The 22,085-nt window shown below is 43.4% G+C and overlaps 1 protein-coding gene across 2 annotated transcripts in view; it reads left to right on the top strand.

Annotated features, from left to right (window-relative positions):
• cd276 (CD276 molecule) overlaps positions 1-21,308 on the top strand; it is a 62,725-nt gene extending 41,417 nt beyond the window's left edge. For both annotated transcript variants that reach the window (XR_013772600.1, XM_079283899.1), the window contains exons 6-8: positions 2,631-2,672; positions 9,928-9,966; positions 20,437-21,308. Coding sequence is in view for 1 of the 2 variants with exons in the window: in XM_079283899.1 (XP_079140025.1) it covers positions 2,631-2,672; positions 9,928-9,950 (65 nt within the window). In the remaining variant the exon portion in view is untranslated. The remainder of the gene's footprint in view (positions 1-2,630; positions 2,673-9,927; positions 9,967-20,436) is intronic.
• The last annotated feature ends 777 nt before the right edge of the window (positions 21,309-22,085 follow it).

The raw sequence follows: 22,085 nt of genomic DNA, 5'->3' as shown, positions 1-22,085 counted from the left end.
ATGCGATGGGCAGGATCTCGAATGGTGGAAAAACATATCTTCGGCAAAGAGGAACATCATTACTCGGGTCCAGTAATTAGCATTGCGAAATAGCCGAGGATTGCCGCAAGTGCAACGAGAAAAAGTTTTTGAAATGAGACAGATAGTGCAGAGCCACCAGCTCTGCTGTAATGAGATCCGCTCAGAGTGGAGAAGACATTTAAATAAAGGTCAGCCAGTGTCTGCACCACGGCCCGGAGGTTTAAAAATAAATATGGAAGTGACACAGACTCAGAGGAAAGAGTAAATAGCTCCATGGAACATATGAAATCAAATGGAATGGAAAGAGAGAAATATAATGCAGTTCCTCCCACAGGCAAAGAGGCACCGCCACCAAAGGCAGGATTGATTATGTGGCCGTCCACTGTCCGCCTGATTGAACTGTTAACTCTCATTCTGTCCCCTGCCAGCAATGCTTCAGCAGTCTTTGGTGTTCTTCAAGCACAAAGCTAAAGAGTGTGAACGCTGACTTATTCACATATCATGCAGACTCTTGTACTCCTGATAGAATGGTACTGTATGAATACAGATGTGTAGGGGCTTAAAATAGGATTGGTATGCACATATCCGGAGCTGTGGGGAGAACAGGAAGCAGGGAGGTGCAACCTAATTGTGGTTGTCTTATCTTTTAATGGCGTTCCGGGGTACGGCCAGATTGAAGTTGACTCTCTCTCTTCACCGTGTCTGGGTAGCGAGGGTGGAAGGGTCAGTGAGAGTGGAGAAGTGAGTAAGTCATTTTTCTTACCTGTCATGATGGATGTGGCGCACCTGAATGTGTATCGTAAGAGAGAGCAGAGCAGCTTGTGGACTCTCAATTCCTGGGGCAGTGTTGTATCTCAACACCGGCGTGGTTCTGTGCTCTCTGAGATTTTATTTCCTTCACTTCTGTCCTTCCTTACATACCGTAATTACTAATGTATCTACCGGTAATCTTTAAGCGTCCGAGCCGGGGCTGCTGCTCCATTTCTCCAAGGCATATTTTATGCATTGAGATAAGCATATGATTTAATCTGACTTGTGCTTGGATATCATGTGTAGGTGACATGGGACAGATCTCCCCTGTGTGACAGATGAAAGTCATGAGGGACGTTCCCCCCCTTTTGACCACAGCGGTGCACATATTTCACAGGGGTGTTAACCCTCAGGTTTACCGCGGACCAAATGCTGTTCATTCATCGCCTTCGTGTGCATGCGACTCACATTAAATAGCCGCCACGCAGATTTATTTCACTCCCAGTCTATTGAGCAAATGCTCACAGAAACAGACATTTATAAAAATCCCTGATCAAATTATTGGCAAAAGAAAGCGTTTTGTTCCTCGTGCCTCCTCTTTTTTTTCAAATGAGCCAAATTCAATCAACACGAGTTGATATTCAAAGGGAGAGAAAATGAATTAAAGCCGCCGCAGCACAAATGCTCCTGTCATTAAGCCGTATGTCTTAATACGCACAAAGGTTTGAAAAAGAAGGTTTTGCTGTTTCTGGCGTGCAAGAATAAATGAATTAGACCGACTTATCAGTGTATTTATAGTGCGAGAGGTTTACCAACAGGCTGTTTGCTTTTGCTTCTACATTTGAAACACTCATGATGTCACAGCAGTGGCTTCTTTGGCGATTCAGAGTAGGGCTGCCCCAGTTCTGTGTCGAGGAGACATGGAGGCAGAAGAAAGGATGATGAGGAACAGTAACAGTCTTCTGGCTTCAGTGAGTAGCTTTCTTTCCCCTGACTCTGTCGCCTTTTATGTGGTTTGTCCAGCTTTTGTGCTGAAGCCATAACCACCCTTCTTCCTATTTCCACATATCCTGTGGACTACAGTAATATGTAATTATATGAAATCAGATTTTCAAAATACAACATGGCTAACACAGAAAGAAAAGATGTGGAATGTGGTTCGGGTAGACTTATGCATTCTGTGTACAGCCTGTTTGAATGTGGATACTCAGCATGTTCTGCTGCTGTAATATATATATAAGGATTATAGTCTCTGCTGTCAAAGAAGATCAGGCAAACGTATAGGAATATAAACATGGATTGTGTAGCCTTGACATTAAATTTGGTTCAATTATCAGTTTAATCTCATGTATCAGACACTAAATATTGGATCTCGAGCCCAATTGCTGTGAGAATCGTGTCAAATAATTTATATCAGTCCCTGGATACCCTGTGTCAGACCTATTTTTAGCCCATATGAATGTGCGCACATGCACCCCACGTGTGTAAGTGTGACAGCCATCACTGGGTCGCCTCCCTAACTCTGTTGACAGTGGGTTTCCAGAGAGCCAGCAGCTAAAGCCTAATATGATTACTGTCTTTGCGAAACGGCTGGATAGGAGGTTAAGTTGTGTGTGCGTGTGTGTGTGTGTGTGTGTGTGTGTGTGTGTGTGTGTGTGGGTGTGTGTGTGTGTGTGTGTGTGTGTGTGTGTGTGCGTGCGTGCGTGAGTGTTTGTGTGATATGTGGCATTTTTATGGAGCGTCGTCGCCATATAGGCCTCTCACCACAGCGTGTCCTTTTAGCTGTGAAGGATCAGCTCACCATAGGCTCGTGATGAACTGTGGCTCCCACTGAACATTGCTCCTCTGTCTCCCCACAGCTGAAGAGGCCAAGGAACTGGAAGAAGGGGAGTCAAAGACAGGTCAGTCAATCCACACCTGGTCAAGCTCAGCCTCCGCTGTATGTTTTCACTAGCCGCTGCTGTGCAGGGTGCTTGTGGCAAATTCTGGTCAGGAAGCAGTTGAAACTCCACCCGTTACAGTTCCACCTCCGAGCTAAAACCGATATTGAAACACTGGAATATCTTTTGCATTCGGCACTCTGAGCAGTGTAATGACGCAAGGCTGTAAACAATGTCAGCAACAGGCAACAGTGCGTTTTATCCACTGGAGCGTGGATCAAGTGGGCAGGAACACCAGGCTGATGAACTGTACACATGCAAAATCTCACGCTTGATCCAGAATTCTTTTTTTTTTTTTATAAAAATGCATTTCGATGTACTGTGCAAAGTATTTAAGTTGAATAGATATCAAACAACCCCCCTACACACACACACACACACACACACACACACACACTTCCACATACACAGTTTAGCCTGTCTTCTTTAAAAAGAAGTCCAGGTGGCAGGATGGTAGGGACCCAACAGAACAAGTATCTGAATGTTAAGTTTGTTTAAGTGTGAAGGAACTCTGATGAAGAATGTGTGCACGTGAAAACCAGCTCCAGGCTCGAGATCCATTCAACACAGCAACCCAGTGGCATAACTCTTCCATTCTGTGTGTGTGTGTGTTTACAGCAGAGACAGGGAGACGGGCGCACTAATTTAGTGATGCCAACAAGCTGTTTTACATTATAGGTTCCCCGAAAGCTACAGCTATAACAGTGAAATCTATCTTGTCTATAAATTTAATGGTAACAAGTTCCACAAAATGCCAGCAATGGTGCTGCCGTGTCCTGCACTCAAATGATCCTGTTTACCGAGCCCGATTGATTTTGCAATTGTCCTGACTGAAATGTGTTGTGCATATTATTGTCACGAGTTTCTTTTGGATTGTTACGATGAATCATCCAGCCGAATGGACAGACAACCACTCTGACAGTTCTTGCACCACTTAATGCTACACGGAGTTTGGCAAGTGCCTATTCTTTCGAAACAAACTAGTTGGAATCACTCCGCAAAGGCAATGGCCAGAAGGAGCTGTATAGAATAGACTGTTCAAAGTATACAGCCACACTGTGAGGCTTTACTAAACCAGAGTGGTGCTTCCAGCTCAATGTTCATGTCATGCTGCATGCTGACATCCTCACAATGAGAGGTACGGTCAGAGGGATTTCAGGAGATTCCTTTCACTTTAAAATAAGTTATCGTTTTTCTGTCATCATTCATCTTTTGCTTTCCATGATGCTGGTGTGCTTCCTTTTCTGTGTTGAGAGTATGAGCCCAGAATTAATTTAGCTATTAGCAAGCAGGGCAAGCTTCTTCTGCCTGCCCAGCCTCGGTGGCTGCCCCTCACAGTTCTCCCTCAAGCATTAATGTCATTAGAGTCATTCATTTGACTCCGTCTATAGTCTGATTGAATTATTTAGCCTTTCTGTGAACGGTAAAGTTAATACCATGCGATTTTAATAAGCTGAGAGGTGAAGGAGAGTCTCTGAGTGAAGGGGGACAATGACTTTCACTCTCTAATGCCTCGCTCATGAATGTTTCAGAGAGATCCGTGCAGCCAGGAGTGGGGTCAGCCATCCCACACACACACACACACTGGTGAGACTTGTGCTGCATTTCCACTGCATGCTACGGCACAGCTCTATTCAACTGGACTCACATGGAACCGCTTTTTATTTTTCGGTTTTCCATTTGCAAAAGTAGTGGCTCGTACCTGGTGTTTTTTTGTGTTGTCACCTCGGCCGTGGTTCTCCGTTTTCGGTTCTGTTTGAGCTGAGCCGATGCCAGAAGATGGAGTGAAAACACTGCAAGCCACTGATTGGTTGGAGAGACTCATCTCGAGCGCAGCATGGGACATCCTGTACAAACCCGGCATTTTTAAATAGCCAAGCAACCATCAATAGTGACTGTCATTTTTTTATATTCACTCGAACAATTTTTCGAGAATGCAATGCAAAACGCAAAAAGCATAGAGGAAGTTCAGACGGTCCTCTGTTTGGTCGCCGACGAAGGGACGAATGTTGCGTTGACGATGACGTCACCTACGTTGAGGGGGTACTACCCGCAGTGGAAAACGAAATCGACAAAAAGGACCCGGTACCAGTTGAGTCCAGCCAAACCATGCAATGGAAACAAGGCATAAATACTTCAGCTTTCGTTAACGGGGCAAAGGAGAACAATGCTGGGAGACTGTAGTATGCCTGTGCTCCAGCGAGAAGGCAGCCACCTTCGCTGCCTCCGCCTCTCGTCTTCGTCCATGCACCTGGTTGAGCCAGGTGGACGTTGTGGGTGGTGAGCTGGTGAAATCAAGCGCATGATTCTGCCTTCGGAGATCACGCTGTAAGCACTACAGACAGGAAGCTTTGTTTTGCCATCTGGCTTCAATTCACTGACAAAGGCAGAGGTTCTTGCACGAGACAAAGGAGCTGAAATGAGTCCCACTTTAATAAACCCAGGATGACGGGGGAGCCACGTTTGTGTGTTATCTTAATGAGCTGTCCAGAGGAGAGCATGCCTCCCCTTTCAAAGCCAGCCTGATTTGAACAATAACTAGTGATAACTAGGGACCTGGGCTCATTCATTTGCAATTGGGTAGGAACCTTTTGTTGCCTTTACAGCAGAGGCAAATGTTTAACAAAGAGTGGAGCTCAAACTCTGGATTTATTTGCAGGTGCTAAAGCCAAGAGCAACCCCTTCACACACACTGACAGGTCTACACATGCAAAGGGGGACACACACCACACACAGAAAGAAGCACCGTTATACCAGGCAGCTACTTCCAGGTCTGAAAAATGAAGACTATACGGAATTGTCTTAAACTTGCATTCTAACTAATAGCGAGCAGTGGGCAACTCTTCTGGTTGTGAAAAAAAGTATGATTGTGTCAATCGCTAGTTTCAAGCCTTTAATTCATGTTCATTTTGTAAGTAATTGTCCAATTTAGAGTATAATTGAAGCGGGTATTGCTTTAGGGCGTGGCTAACTTTTGATTGACATGTCCGTTTATTTCCGTCTTATCACTTTATACCTTTCTCTGTGTGTTTTCAGTTCATGAAAGTTAATTGTACTCTACTTGGTTGCCTTAAAAATGTCTGATTTAGGATTGGGTTGTACTTAGCTAAAACCCTTTTGTGTCACTTCTGGTTGCAAAAAGCCAACATGGCGATATACAGTCTATGTGCTATACACTCATCTACATCCACATGCAGGGATGTGCAGTGTGTACAGTTCTTGCTGGCTTCATCCCTCACCTACCCACCTTCTGTCTGAAATGTGTTCAATAATCTGAGCATGAGGGGGCTGCAGTCACTCGTGCAGCTCCTCCTGTTAGAAGCTGGCTTTAGTTTGTGTGCACTAGCCCCTGTCTCCCTAAATCCTAGACTCTAAGGAGTCAGGCCTTAGCAACGAGGCCCTGGAAGAGAGGGTGAGTCAGTGACCCAGTTCTTTCATAGACAAAGAATTGTCTGAAAGGAGAATTTGACACGCCCTCTGAAAAGGGAGCTTCACGCGAAAAAACTGTTTTCTTAACCCTTCTTGAGCAAAGTCCCATGAAGGTGGAAGGTTAGGGAATAGCGGGCCGTATGAAGCTCGATAGCACGAGGAAGCCACACTCTTTACCATATTACGGTTCCTTCATGCAAAGGCCACCACTGAAAAGATGGATGACAGTTGCTAAATCGTATTAAAGCTTCAAGCCCAGTAGCTCATTGGCCTAAATGATTTTAAGAAGCTAGCTTGCGAAGGCTGTGGAAAGGTGACTTTTGAGCAGACAGCCAGAAACAATGACCGCTGTACCAGAGTCAAAGTCACCTCTGTGCTTATTATATCCCACTCTCTGTCCTGTCTATTGAGTTATTCACATTGTAATGGAAATACAGCACCTTAATGTGTGAGGAACATAATATCCCCTCTCTCATGGGAATCAAAGTGTCGCATCGCGTGTGAATGGAGTGCCTTGTTAAATATTTCAGAACAGAGTATGGCGGTGATGTTTGGGCGACTGTGGCTCAGTGGTCGCGTCGTCCTTCAGTCAGAGGGTCGGCGGTTCAATACTTTTTCGATGTGTCCTTGGGCAAGACACTTAACCCCAAATGTCTCCCGTAGGCGGTGAATGAATGGGTTTCAACGGTTAGACAGTTGTGATGGGTCAGTGTATGAATGGGTAAATTACTTTTAGTGGTTACAGTTTAATTATAGTCTGTCCATTTATCCATAAACACAGCATGGTAGGGAATTGGATAATTGTAGGCAACCAGTAACAACAAAATAAATGAATGTAATGGATTTGTTTTTGCCAAACATGGTTGTTTTTGACCACAAGCAGCGCAATGATTTTACACGCGGGTCCCGTTTTCTTTATTTGCTGGCCACTCAATTCGCATCCTGCAGGTTTTATACTGGTCCACTGGCAGTTGGTGGTAATGTGCCGAAATAGATTCCCGCAAAACATGGTTATGCCAAAAATACCAGGATGTCCTGGACTGCATCTGGTCACATTTTGCAGCATGCTTTTGAGGCTGTTCTGACCCACAATCCTCTGTGTAGTGGATATATGAGCTAGAGAGTCAAAGTTTGAGGTGCAACGTTATGATGTAGTTTGTCCCAATTGAATGCAATTCGTACAATGGATGCAGTACAGATTAGTTAATGCAGTATGCATTAAAAGTAGAAAGAAAGCATATGCTGATGAACACACTGATGGATGTAAACAGTGCATGCACTATTTAAGATATTTTGTTAACATTGGCTTCGTAAATGTGGAGGGAAATGCACTCAACATGTTTGCTGAACCTCAAGGATACACACAATGGGTTTTGGCGAGAAATTTAATGTTTTGTGTGTTTGCAAAAAAAAACTCCACAGGGCACCTTTTAAGTGAGTTTGTTTTTCTTAATAGTGTATTGACGTACATTTACAGCCCAATCCAAGCCACACAGTATAGATTGCAGGTGGTTGAGTTATAAATGCGTACTTAAAAAACGCTCTAGACACATGGCTTTACAAGCCCAAGGCTTATTAAAAAGGTGCATAAAGTATTCTTACAACATAACCCAGTTTGACAGACCTGCAGGTCAATAACACACCATTCCACATTACTTCAGTTTGAATTGAGAGGGCCTTGGAAAGCAGCCCCCAGGCAGCTCTGCTTGACATGCCCTCCCTTTTTTTCACTGCCAGCACATATTCAGCCACTGGGCTCTCCCAGCGGTCACACATTACCGACTAAAGATATGTAAATAGAGCATTCATGTTGCCTTCATTATTAGATGTGGGTCACTGGATAACTTCAAGAGCACTAATTAAAAAAGCTCCCAGCACACCATTGCTTGGTAGTTGCACACACGTACCACTCAAGCACTGCACTCATGTTCCTTGCTGGTTCAGCACCATAGCATAAGCTACATGTTTGTGTTGTCTCCAAGGGTGAACCCTGAGAGATGGTGTTGAAGATCAAGTTATGTACAGTCTTATTTCCTGTGGTTGCTTCTTTCTCTTATTTCCCACCTTGAACATGACAAAGGCTTTGATTCCAAAAGGAGATTGTCAGTTGCTGAGAAACTTTCTTCTCTCCCTTTTTCTCCGTCCTTTGCTTTGAGCTTGGGAAGGAGCTCATCGAAGATGTGCTGCACACTGAGCTACTTTTGCAACCTCTCAGAGGTTATCTGCCGGTCCGTGAGGAAAAGGCCAACCGATCATTGTCAGACGAGATAGAAGAAAAATAGCAGCTCCTAAATCATTTGGAATAATGAATGTTGTCACAGTTAATAAAAGCAGTCAAACCACTCAGTGCTGTTCATCACAACAACGGGCCAAACCCACTGCTGGCTGGTTTGCATATCAGACAAAAGTAACTGCTTTTGTGAGAACACTGGGGTACTTTAGGAGTGAAGGCAATTCTTTTCCTGGGATGATCCCCCTGTACAGATGCCATTTACATCCTCCTGCCATCCACCTCCCCCCCGCACCCCCCATTCCCCCTTCTGTCATGTAATCTACGCTCCTCTGACAGCACAGCCAAGGCCCGGTGGGAGAGTGCCTATCCATCTCACTACCCCAATCTGCCTCCCCTGTTTGGTTCCACATGAGCACTCAGCTGCTGTGACTAATTAAATAAAGCGATGTGCCCTCTGCTTCCTGTTAGCCATGGCAAGGTTGGTGCACAGAGATGGAGCAGAGGAGGAGGAGGGGACACAATAACAACTACCGAGCCTGTAATGATGCTTAGGCAACAGACAAAGTTACGTTGACGCTGGCACGACCACTTTTTTTATTTTATTTTTTATAAATTTTTTATTGAAAAACACGAGACAATATTAAGACAATACATAGACATCACAACAAGAGGATGACAAGAACAGTGGGATAAAAGCCAGCAAATATCATATAGTCAGTGTGTGTGTATGTGTGCGTGTGTGTGTGTGTGAGAATGTCCTTGAGCCTTTTGAGATGGAGGGAAAAAAAGTTTGTGGAATTTCCACCAGGCTGTCAGAGTTTCTGCTGTTGTTAGTATTTTGAAACAAGGATGGCGTTTGATAGATTGGCTTAAAAATGGTAGGTCAGAAATCTGAATGTCCTCACAAACTGTCTGTTCTATATCTAACCATGTGTTGTCTGATTGGCTGGGGTGGATCCATTTAAGAATGTACTGAAGTTTATTTGCTAGAGAGTAGTGAAAAAAATGTGGAGCTACAAGTCCTCCTTGTGTTTTTGGTTTTTGTAGAGTGGCCAGTTTAATTCTTGGTGTTTTATTTTTCCAGTAGAATTGAGTAACGATTGAGTCAAGCGACTTGAACCAGGAGTGGGTGGGTTGAGATGGTATCATTGTGAATCGGTAATTTATTTTAGGAAGTATTGTCATTTTAACTGTAGCTATTCTGCCCATGAGTGACAATGGTAGGTTCATCCAGCGGAGGAGGTCGTCCTTTATTGTTTTAAGTAATGGAGTGAAGTTGAGTGTGAACAGCTCTGACAGCCTGGGGGAAATATGTATTCCCAAATACGTGATGGCACCTGTGCAGAAAGGGATAGGTGGTGTGTGGGCTGCCCCATCCCAACTGTTACTATCTAATGGAAGGATGGATGATTTACTCCAGTTAATGGAGTAGTCGGAGATATTAGAGAATGATTTGCACGACCACTTTACTGTCATTGTATTTCTCACAGATCCTTCAATGACACAATATTTTGAGCTCAAGTATTCATTCTTGCTTGTTTTCCTCTGTTTCAGCCATGACACTACTGAACAGCTAAGGCAGAGAGAATAGAGGTGAGTACGGTTCAAATATGTCTAAATGTGTCTTTAAGTACAACTCTGTGTCGCTCAGTACGCTTTTTTTTCTGCTTATCCCAATTGCCTGGTTTTCTCAGCAGTAATGCTCTGGAGGACACAGTGCCTCTGTAGGTTATGGGTAAGTGCTGCTGTAATGAGGCTCGGCTGCATTAATTCGGCAGACAGTGGGGGATATGTGAAGTCTTGACATTTTGATTTCAGGAATCACAGGGTCACTGACTGATATGACAAATCTATTTCATTTCTATCAGGCATGCAAACACAAATTCCCTGCCCTACTCAAAGCCACTGTAAGAGTCTGATTAATGGTAAACATTCAAGGTGTGAGTCGTGTCTTTCTATTTTGTTCTGTCTGAAACTGTGCATATTCTGTGTCATCCTCGTGATGTTTTCAATCTGCCAACTTTAGCTTGTGAAGAGCTGTGGCAGTTCATTTTGGTGTACACAGTAAAAGCCTAACATCATAATTTTAATAGCATGTTTTTTATGGATGTTTGGCCACTCTGGCACATTACATTTACAAGCAAATCTCAGTCAAATGTAGCCAGCATTGGAGGAGAGAAATATTTACTGTGGAACTTGCGCGATAATATAAGAGAAAAGCATTCAATGTCGTTCTTTGCACTTCTTTCAATGAAGAAGTACTATCCAGTTGTGATATAAGTGATGCTATTGCAGCATTGTTTGAATGAGCAGTCGCCTCTCTATGTCGTCTCACACACACCTAAGCCACACCTGTAGCTGCCAGTAGCTTATAAATACATGTGTTGGTTAAAGCACTATTGGTTGAGGGACACTTCAATACAAACCGATATCTAAAGAAACATAGCGAAGTATAACAATGTCCCCCATAGTATGAATGAATGAATGAATTTTATTCATATAGCGCTTTTCACAGACAGGCGTATCACAAAGTGCTTAACAGAGCAGACATTTAAAAGCATAAAAAAACACAATGTGACCCAAGGGTCAATAAATTATCTACACAGAGAAAATTAAAAAAAAAAAAAATAATAATAATAAAAAACTAAAATAAAACTGTAAAACATATTTTAAGAGCAGGTCTAGGACATGGGTTTACTTTTACACAAACGCCAGCCTAAACAGGTGGGTTTTGAGCTGGCTTTTAAAAGTATCCACAGTATCTGCGAGGTGCAGAGTTGCAGGCAGAGCATTCCAGAGCCTCGGGGCCACTGCCTCAAAGGCTCGGTCACCACGGCTCTTAAATCGTGTGCGTGGGACTGACAGAAGACCTAGAGCGTTTGACCTGAGAGTGCGGCCGGGTGAATAGGGGCGAAGTAGATCAGCTACATAAGCCGGAGCCTGACCGTGAAGTGCTCTGTAAGTGATGGTGAGAATTTTAAAGTGTATCCTAGATGCTACAGGAAGCCAGTGGAGAGATCGGAGTACGGGGGTGATGTGAGACCGTCGATTTGTCCTGGTGAGTAATCTGGCGGCAGCATTTTGGATGACCTGCAGACGGTTAAGAGCAGATACACTGAGTGATGTGAAAAGTGAGTTGCAGTAGTCAATGCGTGAAGAGATAAATGTGTGTATGATAATTTCTAATTCAGGTGTTGATAATACAGATCTCAGTTTACTGATATTTCTTAGATGGAAGAAACATGACCTGGACAGCTGCTTAACATGAGGGTCAAATGACATGGATCGATCAAAGAAAATCCCAAGATTGCGCAATGGGCAGCAGAGGAGAGTGGACTAATAATCTGCCTGATCATGGGTACAAACTCCTCTGGAGCAATAACTAGGACCTCCGTCTTAGAGTCGTTGAGTTGCAGGCAGTTTTCTGCCGTCCAGTCTCTGATGGCATTGACACAGTCCAGGAGCCGAGTTAATGTGAATGCCTCGCTGGGTTTGAGTGACAGATGGAGTTGGATGTCCAACAACAGTAGCAACATAAAGCATATTTTACAGACGAATATATATTCCTCAGAGCTCTTCATATGTACTGTGACCAGGCATTCAGTACCATGGACAGCTCCTCTTCTCACACAGTAGAAGACGGTGCCTGAAGGAAGGTGAGAAACTAATCTCAAATGTCCTGTTGATGTTGCTTGTTGACATGGATAGATTTCCTATTTCTTATTAATGATCACTTTTTTTGCATTTTTGCTGTTATTGGACTGTCCCATGCTGAAGAGGCAGACAGGAGTGCGCTCCGACTGGGTACTGGTACTGTAACTGACCTGCTTGATTTGAACTGTGACTTGTTCTGTATTAGTAGATGACCCAGATAAACGACCTGAAAGAAGGACGAGTGTTGATAACTGGGAACACAGACAAACGGATTAGTAACTGGATTTTCCCTGAAGGACCTGTGGAGAATCGTGATGTAATCTAAGAAATGGTGTGACAAGACCGAGAGTAAACCTCCTCGGTACAGCCACATTACATGGAGTCATCAAATGATATAATACCACATGCTGTACGGCATCTCTGGAGTACTTGATGAGAGATGCGTCCATGCCTTTTCCTGACTTCACTGCAACTCCCTCTCTGTGGTACCTCCTGCTGGGCACATGTTCACCAGCCTGTGTCAGACACTATATCCCTCCCTGGACCCACCACATGGACGTCTATAGGCCAGGAAAGCACAAAAACCTCAAGCTATTTTTGGGGAAGCTACATTGCTGTAACCAACAAAGGGCTTGAGTCAGGAGGGAAGGGGATATTTTTGTGTTCAAAGCTTTTTTTTTCTGAAAAGCAAAATATCTGTGTAATTGTTGTTGTTGTGACATGGTTGCTGATATTTTTAGAGATATTTTAGAGGCGCTCCATCAATTTTGATTTAAAAAGATAATGTTGGAAGTTTTTGTCACAACGGCCCTGGAGTGATAACAGGATGGTGTAGCTGCTCTGTCATTTGTCAGAAAATGAGACACAATTTGATAAGTTTAGTTATTAGTAAATAATTCCTGTTATTTGTTACAATTTGAAATGTATTCTGCCACTAAGGAAAACCTGTACTAGAAGTCCCCGCCGCTGTTTTTAAGAGTCACAGTTACAGTATGGACCTACACTGTATCTGTTCACTGTTCCTCTAAGTCTTACTTTTAATAACCAGCAGTTTGGTGTCACTTGTGTGAATACTTTTTATTACAACACAGTTGGACAGTTACAGCTTGTTTTTATGATACCCTGACTGGTGATTGCCGTAAAGCCACAGCATGCAGAATGTGTAGAAGGTGAGGGAAGGTGCAGAAAGTAATTTCCTGTAACTAGCCAAAATAAAGTCTGGCCAGCAGGAGTCGAAGAGAGGACATTTGTCTTTGCTGTAGTATCCACTGACCTTCACGGAGACTGTTATTGCGAGGTAATATCCTGCAAACCCCTCGACCTCTCTGCTGCTGAATCATCCTGGATCAATTTTTCTACTATTTGTATGGCGGCTTTTCTATCGATTAATGCATTTATGCAGAGTGCAGCATATCTTATTTAATAGAGCCAGGCTCTGCATTTAATTAAGTCGTTTGAGGGTGAGGCGGCACTTTGGTTTCATAAACATTTGCCACATCGATGCATTTGTTCATTCGTGACTTATGTTCCGGCCACTCAAACTTTTATTGTTTCATTACTGGCAGCCCAGCACAGATAACATAGTAAATGGCTAACTGCAGCGCACTCAATATCTTTGTAGATTGTAGCCATCGTTAGTGGCTCATACTTGCTGTGTGCAATCATAAATACTACATACTGATCATTATGGCAACTTTGTGGCCCAGGGAACTTAGAGATTAGTAGAAGTCGTCCTGTTGAGTGAATGCAACTTCCCCCTGTTCGCAGATGGTTGGTTGCACAAATGTATCTTCCTCTTCATACTCACCACTGAGTGAGTCAGCTGGTTATTTTCCAAAGTTCTCCTTCTAGTTTTAGTTTGCATTCCCCAGTGGAAGGACACTCAATGATTGTTGCGTAACCACAGTGTTGAATAGTGCTGTTGTTCTTTGGGCACTGGAGTCAGTGCGTCACATCGCACAGCTGACTCAACTGACTAAACAGAGGAATGTCTTTGAAGTAACATCGTCGAGAGAAACCTTACAACTTCTGCATTGGGCTGCTCAAACTTTTGTTCATAATTTCCAATGTTCTTGTTAGTTTCTTTTATGCGTAAAGGGTCAACAGAGAATAATATTGTGCAGAACCTTGGCCTAGACATAGATTGCTGCAAATGAGTAAATTTGCAAAGGGAGGGACATTAAGAGAATAAAGAAATGAGGAGCAGCATGTACGATCCCTGTTATCTGCCTGGTGACTTTTGATGAATTCCAATGAGAGATTCATTTTTTTCCCTTTTTAAAGAGAGGCCCTATCGGTGCAGTTAGTGATACATAATAGCCCTTTCCCAGCTCTTTAAGCAGCGTGAAATATTGATTTAATTTGCCCCTATATATTCCCTTCAGCTTTGGAGAATATGTCCCGTTGTTATAGTCGTTTGCAGTAATAGCTCAGGGTTTACTTTGTTATAGTTTTAAGTGCAGCATGCATACGGGCAGTCTTTTCTCAAAGGATGGGGACACGTCAAAAAGGGGTTAAATGGAGTGAAATTTGAAAGAAGAACACTAGTCTGAATTAAAAGCGTGCTGCAGCTGTATGAAAGATGGGATGTGAGTCTTTTAGACGAGGAGAGGTAGGCTCCTCCAGTTCCTCTCTGCTGTATGTGTCAGGTGAGGCCCTGCAGACACTGATGATGTCAGACAGGACACTTATGTTGGCCTCTCAGGGAGGTGTCTTGAAGTGGAGTTTGACTCAGTATTCCAGTATCTGTGATCTCTGCATGATTTATGCTTTTGTCTGAGACATTTATCAGCATTTTTATACCTTGCAGCCTCATTCTACAGTACATCTCGTGTGACGGAAGAGGCTGCAGCGATGATAGCCTCCGAGGGAAGCCAATAACTGAATATAGTAGCTCATATTGATATCAGAAAACTGTAGAATGGACAAGTGTGCTGCACAGCAGTCTCTGCATATACCGTTGATGAGAACCGTGGCAAACATCCATTCACATCAAAATAGTACATTGAAAAATAAAATATAAACGAGGAGAATGCTGCGCTGGCTCCTCTTTCTTACCTTCATATTCGTTTCATAAGAGATGAAACTGGTAATATGTGAGCTGTGGTAGGAGTTGCGCAGCCACTGAATCGCTGATCAATGACAGCTAATGAACACGGCAGGAGTTCTGCTCTGTTTGCCTCTCGACAGAGCGCTGCCTTCTCTAGAGGTCTCTTTTTCTCCTGTTTTTGCCAGAAAAGCACAGGAGCCCTCATTGAAACCAACTGCCTCTGGGCTCAATTAACTACCATAGAATACGACTCATAATGCAGATGAGAGACTGTGTACAGGATCAGCGGTGTGGCGATGTCGGAAAAACACACAAAAAATGCTGCATGCATGGATACAGACAACTGGGACACTGTGTGCTGAGACATGCCATCAATGTATCGTCGATAAAAGCTGCTCCACAAAAATGGGCCGTAACAAGCAAAATGATGTCCTGTATCTACTTTAATGAAAGTCATGATCCCAATAATAAAAACAGACATTTTCTGCACGGACAAACATATATTCTTTGCAGTACTTTTATGGACATCAGATGGAGCAATGAAAACTGATGTATTAAAAGAAAAAGGCTGTACTGATTCTATAGTCTCCACGATAACCTGTAATTATTTTTAATATATATATATATATATATATATATATGTTGTTGTGGGCATTAGAGAGCTCCGTGGTGATGGTTTTCTTTTGGTGTGCCATGGCCCTTATCACTTAACATCCCTCACTCAGGCCGATTGCTGCAAGTTTTCCTCCCAACCAAAGCGTCTGCTGTTTGGGCAATGTGATGATGTCTGGATGTTTCTCTTCAATCTCTTACATTTTTGCACATTGGAAATGTTCAATTCACGGCAACCAACAATGCCGAGTATCGTTTTTGAATCTAAATGAGCCTATCTTTTTTTTTTTTTTTACAATTTTACAATGGATAGCTATCAAAGAGAGTCTGTTCAGCACCGGAGAATTTACAGATGGCACAAACCTAAATACTGAACAGTCCTCTCCCCGCCCCCCCCCCGACGGTGATGGGAATATGCATACATCATGTTGCCTATTGAATGGTGAGATGACTTTAATGTGCAGCTTTTTGAAGTGTGTTCACATTATCCCGAAACTGCAGGAGAAGGTGCACATGCTCATATAGTGGGAGCTTACACTTGCATGTCTCTGCCGACTAACTGCCTCAGTGTTGTTGTTGTTTTACTGTAGACGTAGAGTAACTAATGAGATGACGGTCGCCCCAAAGCATGCGCATTCAGACCACCATCTATAACTTTTGGCTTTTTTTTGTTGGCTCACTGCTGTCTCATATTTAAGCAATCACCTGAGTGTCTGTGTCATTTCCATTTCTACGTTTTAGAGTTGGCAACAAAAAGGTGTAGGGACGCAGTAGGGAATCAGCAATTGTGCATCAGGCATCAATGTGCCTAATGGTATAAAATGAGTCCCAAACTATTTTACACATCATGAAACATTCTTGCATGCAACATCATTAAAACATCATTTAGAAAAAAACAAAAAGATGCATTTGCAGAATGCGACTAGAAATGGTAAATGTCCCTCCGCTATGGTTTGTGGTTGTGGTGTCACTGCAAAAGGGGCCGCATTGACTCCGCTGCATACCGGCGATGGGCTGAAGTGTGCAATGAAACGGGGCTGAATGTCAACTCATCGGCACGTCGCAGTCCTTTAGCCGCTGTCAGGTCTTCTCCGTTCATCCTATCGGGTGACGGTCACCTTCATGCTGCATCAGGGAACGGGCACAGGTGGAGGACGGACGTTTGTGTCAACCTGTGCGACTCTTAATATTCATCAAGATTAACATCCTGGGAATATTAGTGGGTTTTGGATAAATGACTGGCTTTCCTCTTGAGGAGGCTGGCATCCCAGTGTGAGCACAGAATAAACTGCGACTTCTGTTCCACTCCTTTTACCTTCCTCCTTTCTTCTGAATCACCTCGCCTTTGGGGGCTTACTACAGGAGTCTCTTCAAATGATCCTTAAGTCTGAAGTGGAGAATCAAGATTAATGCACTTTCACGTCCCACCCAGGCTCCAGGGGGGGGGGGGAAGTCTTATAATTAACACCAGGGGGCTGCAGGCTGCTTTTGGAGAGAGGTCGAGGGCGGGGTTCCTCGACCGTAGAAAAAGAGCTGATAAAGGTGTGAGGTTTTTAGAGGGTGATGTGTCCTGTTGCTTTGGAATAATAGTGGAATGGTAACAGAAAAACTCACTCTGGCGTATTATTATTGGAAAAAAAGTGGAGGGGCCCGTAGCAAGAGCTGCAGCACATCTGCGTCATTCATAGCTATCATTGTTATACGTTTTGTCCGATGTGAATTATCACTGAGGCAGCACCGCGTAATTGCCTCGACATTATCAACCCCACACTGAATCTTTTCATCAGCAGCCGTACAGGGGAACGTCTGCACTTTGTTCATTCAACGGCTCACTTTTGCAGGCTGCCATTTTTGCGCATGGTTTCTGCGGGATGTCCCGGGTCATACGAGAGAAGATTGTCTTTGACTATCAGCTCCCAAATACTACCTGCAGCCTTTATCATGGAAAAACAGAAACTTAGCACAAAGACTGAAAATATCTAACCTAGCTACGTCCAACAGTAAAACAAACCCCAATCTCAACACCTCTTCAGCTCACAATTTAACAGTTATATCATAATATTCTCGTCTAACTCTCGGCAAGAAAGCAAATTTCCCAAAATGTCAAACTCTTCCTTTTTTTTGGATCTCCCATGTGGGTGAGTACGTGAGTGTTGACCAATTATACAAAGCTAAGACTCAACCAGATCCTGCTGGGCTCACCTGAGTGTGAGATTTGGTTTGAGTTTAAATCTTAGTTTCCCATTGGACGAGGTCCACTGCGGCACGCCCATAACATAACAAGCGATATTAAAAACATTTTTGGCTCCTTTTAAAGATGTGGGTCTGTCACCTGATGCCATTGTGCCCAATAAATGAGAATTAACGTGACCAAAAAAAAGGAGAGAAAAAATAAACTGGCCTGTAAATACCTGTTAAGCCACTGTCACCTTCACCTACCACTGCCTGCCATTAAAAATCCAAATTCAATGTATTTATTAAATTCCTTGCTTCCTTCCTTAAAAGCTTTGAAGCTTTTACTGGCACAGGGTTGTCTCCCTCTCCATTTTGTATCGAAAGAATTATTCTTTTTGTGTCACTGCATGCGAGGGAATGTTAGTTAGCTGACACGGCAAAACACCTTTGTCTCGACCCGATGTGTCCCGATTGGCGTGGTGATATTCAATGTTTCGTTTCAATTGCTATGTTTTACTATGAATTATTGAGCACGTTTAGACAGAACGTTTTTTATTTCTTATCCAACCGTTTGGCAGTACCTACGCAGCCCACTAGATGGCGCTCTGAGGCCCACCAGTTGTTGAGAATACCTAAAATACGGGATTTGTTGCAATGTAAATGCATCCATAAAAGCAGATCTTTGAAGTATCATTTGACATTCTTGCACAGAGAAATTGCCACGGTGTGTTTGATGATCTGGTAATGATCTTTAAGTGTCACCGAGTTTAGCTTCTTTCTCGTTATCCTGAATACTTCTCCAAGGTGATACTTTCACAGTCCCATGCCTGCTGTTTGTCTTTGATAGTTACTCAGATTGTTGTTGTTTCTGCCTGTGTCAAAAAGCAGCAGGCCTGCTGTTTTCAGGTGTTGTGTTACACAAGTATATAAATATCAAAACAGGGCAAAGTTACCGTCGCGGAGAATGAAAAATGAACGCGTACATTTCAATGTAAATGAGGAAAGAAATGGGCAGAGTGTGGATTTACAACGGTCCGTTGGATTGAATCCACTGTGCCGCTGTATCTTTCACGTGAACAATCTCCTATAGCCCGAGCAAATTACTGTGCAATCTCGTGTACCAGCTGTAAATGGATCCGTCCATCAGCTTGTGTCTCAGGTGATGGAGAGCAGCAGCGGTCCGGCGCTGCTTTGGATTCTCGGACGGAGAGAAGCTGTTTGTTAAACACTTAAGTTGGAGTTTACTTTCTGATTGCCTGTGTTAACAATCCCAGACAAAATCTTTTTTTTTTCTTTCCTCTCAGCCTGGTTGTTTCGTAAGATTCTAAATCACTGTGCTGCAGATGTTCATCCAGTTTCTCCGCAGAAGTCTTTCATTTCACCTCTGACCTCTGGACTCCACGGCGAGCGAGACTCCTCTTCGAAATACAGATCTTTAGATCTCTCTTGGGGAAAACTAGGGGTATTCGAATCTGATGAAAAACATGCGTGTGTGAAAAGTGCCTTGCAATATATGTTTGCAAGATGCAAAGACTTGAATCATTTAGAATGACAGACTTTAATAACTGTTTCAGTTTTTTTGCTTCGACATTTTGAAGCTGTTAGCAATTCCCCTTAGGGTTTTATGTAGGATTTAACCGCATCACACCAGCCTGTCATGTGTAAAATGTAATAAAGGGATGATAATGATTAGGAGGCAGGAGAACGCTCACTAGCAGAACTAATTTTGTATTCTCTGAGATGAAGAATTGGGATAGACACAAGCGAGTGCTTCAAACGCCAGGATACATGTGCGAAGAGACAAAGCTATTCAAGTTTACAGTACATCTAAATCAAGAGTGTATTCATGACCGGTTTAGACAAGTGCAGCTGAGGTCTTCATGGGATACAGAGAATGAGCAGGGCGTTTATGCTGGATATCTCTCCAGGAAGCACAAATGAAACGATCCCAAAGTTTACTGTTTTCATTTAGAAGTCCAGTCGCATGCAGTCACAGCTGACCGACTTGAATGATGTATCTAAAAGCCGAACCTCCAAGCATACAGCCAACTATATTGCTTTTAAAAGCTTCAAGTAGGAGAGCTTCATGTGTGACATAATTAAATTCAACCCAAGTTAATTCAAACTGTTTAATGATGCAGGGAGAACCATTTCTTTCGCTGTGCCAGCGGTGGGTTGGTCCGCGGGGGCTACGAGTGAGGAGAAGCATTAGAAGTTGAGAAAGACACGTGTGATACGGAGGATGTGCAGACGGAGACAGACTAGAAGGTTGCAGCATCCTTGGACAACGCAGCTTCCTGTTGGCGCGATTGTTCATTTTAATAACGGCAAATTTGCTTTGTTTGTTGTTTTATTCATTATTTTACCCTTATTTATAAAGATGAGAGGAGACAATTATTAGTAATATGCACATGAGACTAGATTTTAGTGGTGGGAGTGCCTTTGATTTTGCTGTTGGTTACTGTAACCATCCTGCAGTGTTTCATTATTTTTCAAAGCTAATAACCTCTCTCCGACGGTGAACAGCCTGACATTATACATATTGTGTTTTTGTGTCTTTTTTTTTCTTCCAGGAGTCGGGGCTAGACGGCGGGGAGGAGATGAGTCTGGCAGGTAATCCCACTCCATCTATCCATCAACCTGGAGACTATTTCCAGCGTCCCCTACAGAATGTCAGAGCCTCGCTGAGCAGCAGATGAGTCCATCATCGTCTTTCTCAGACTTTCCCGCAAGTTTCCATCAAAACACATCATGTGCCATTATTTTCTATCGCCCTGCCTCCCCCTTTTTCCGTCAATGGAAGTTCACAGCAGTGAGTGAACACAGTTGAGTGGGGGTGCCCATATGCCGCATGCAGAAGAGAAGCTCTGTTTGAAACCCACAGGATGTGACAGGATCCTTCCTCCGTCGATGACGTCATGCTGTATGGGCTGTGATGGGGGCATGTGCCAGAGATCTCCTGCCTAATAGGAAGTGAGACAATTAAAGAGATGACCCCGCCTCGGTTGCCATCACTGTCTCTCTGCCAGAGAGGGAGCTTGGCTCTTCCATTACTCCTGCACTTGCTAATTAGCGTCTGTCGCTGGAGTAACTGGTACCTGTCAGTGTGTGCCGTTCTCCTATATTCAGTAACTTGAGGGAATTGAAATTGAATGCCAGCTAAGCTCCGACAAACTGCAAATGGTGCATGGGATACACCCTGATTCTCTCACTGACCCGACAGCCTTATATGTGAGAAATTGTTTTTAATGAACACAGAGTATCTCCGCAAGTTTTTACTGCTGGCGTGGAACATTTCATCTGTTCCAGACAAGCGGATGTACTGGTTGTTTTATTGCATTTCTTTAGGTACTTAAACAAGTCCCTGTGCCATATGTCCATGTGTGAATGCCAAAGCCATTTCTGTTCCAGATAACCCAGTGCCTATTTACATTAAAGAGACATGGTGAAACTGCCTGGTCATTGGTAATTATTGGTCCCATTCCTGGGGCCACTTTCTGCTTGTTCGGGCAGAACAAGGTCGAGTATATTACAGACATTTCTTCATCCACAGGATTAGCCATGCTGCTCAAATTCACCCTTCCACTTTTCCAGTGGTTGATTTATCTGCCGACTAGACTATTCTACATAATGAGTAAAACATGAATTATGGTCAAAGCGACACAAATAATTAATTTCCATGCAGATCAACACTGACATGTTGAATTGTTGCCAGTTAGACACAGTCCTATTTTAGGGCTAATCCCTCTCTGTTTGCAGATGCTCAGTCATCCCAAACATTTGACTTGTTTTGAATAATGGATTTTCTCTGTGATTGTTTGTTGCTGTCGTATGTGAAATAGCTACCTTGCATCAAGTCTGACTTGTATGAGTAGTGCAGAAATACCTCCCCAACACACACACACACACATGCACAGGAGCACACACACACACACTGTGTCCTCTTGTTGAGCTGGATGAGACTGTTGATCAAACCCCACGCTGTGCCCAAATGTGCAGATCTCTCTGTACAGTAGCTCTTGACCTTGCTGTGTGTCCTCATGGCCCAGACACCCGCCTGAAATTAAATGACAGATTAGTGGCTCCAGGCCCACAGAGGGGGTTTATTTGGTTGGCCCCTCTCTGAGAAGCGCTCATTTCTGGGACTGAAAAAAAAAATGTCGTGGGATTTAAGGAAGAAAATGCCTGAAAAATGTCTGGAAGACATTTTCTTCTGACTGTG

This window comes from Melanostigma gelatinosum, assembly GCF_949748355.1.
Source record: "Melanostigma gelatinosum genome assembly, chromosome: 2".
NCBI lineage: Eukaryota > Metazoa > Chordata > Actinopteri > Perciformes > Zoarcidae > Melanostigma > Melanostigma gelatinosum.
The sequence above is the reverse complement of the archived record's forward strand: the minus strand, read 5'-3'. Positions and strand labels throughout refer to the sequence as shown.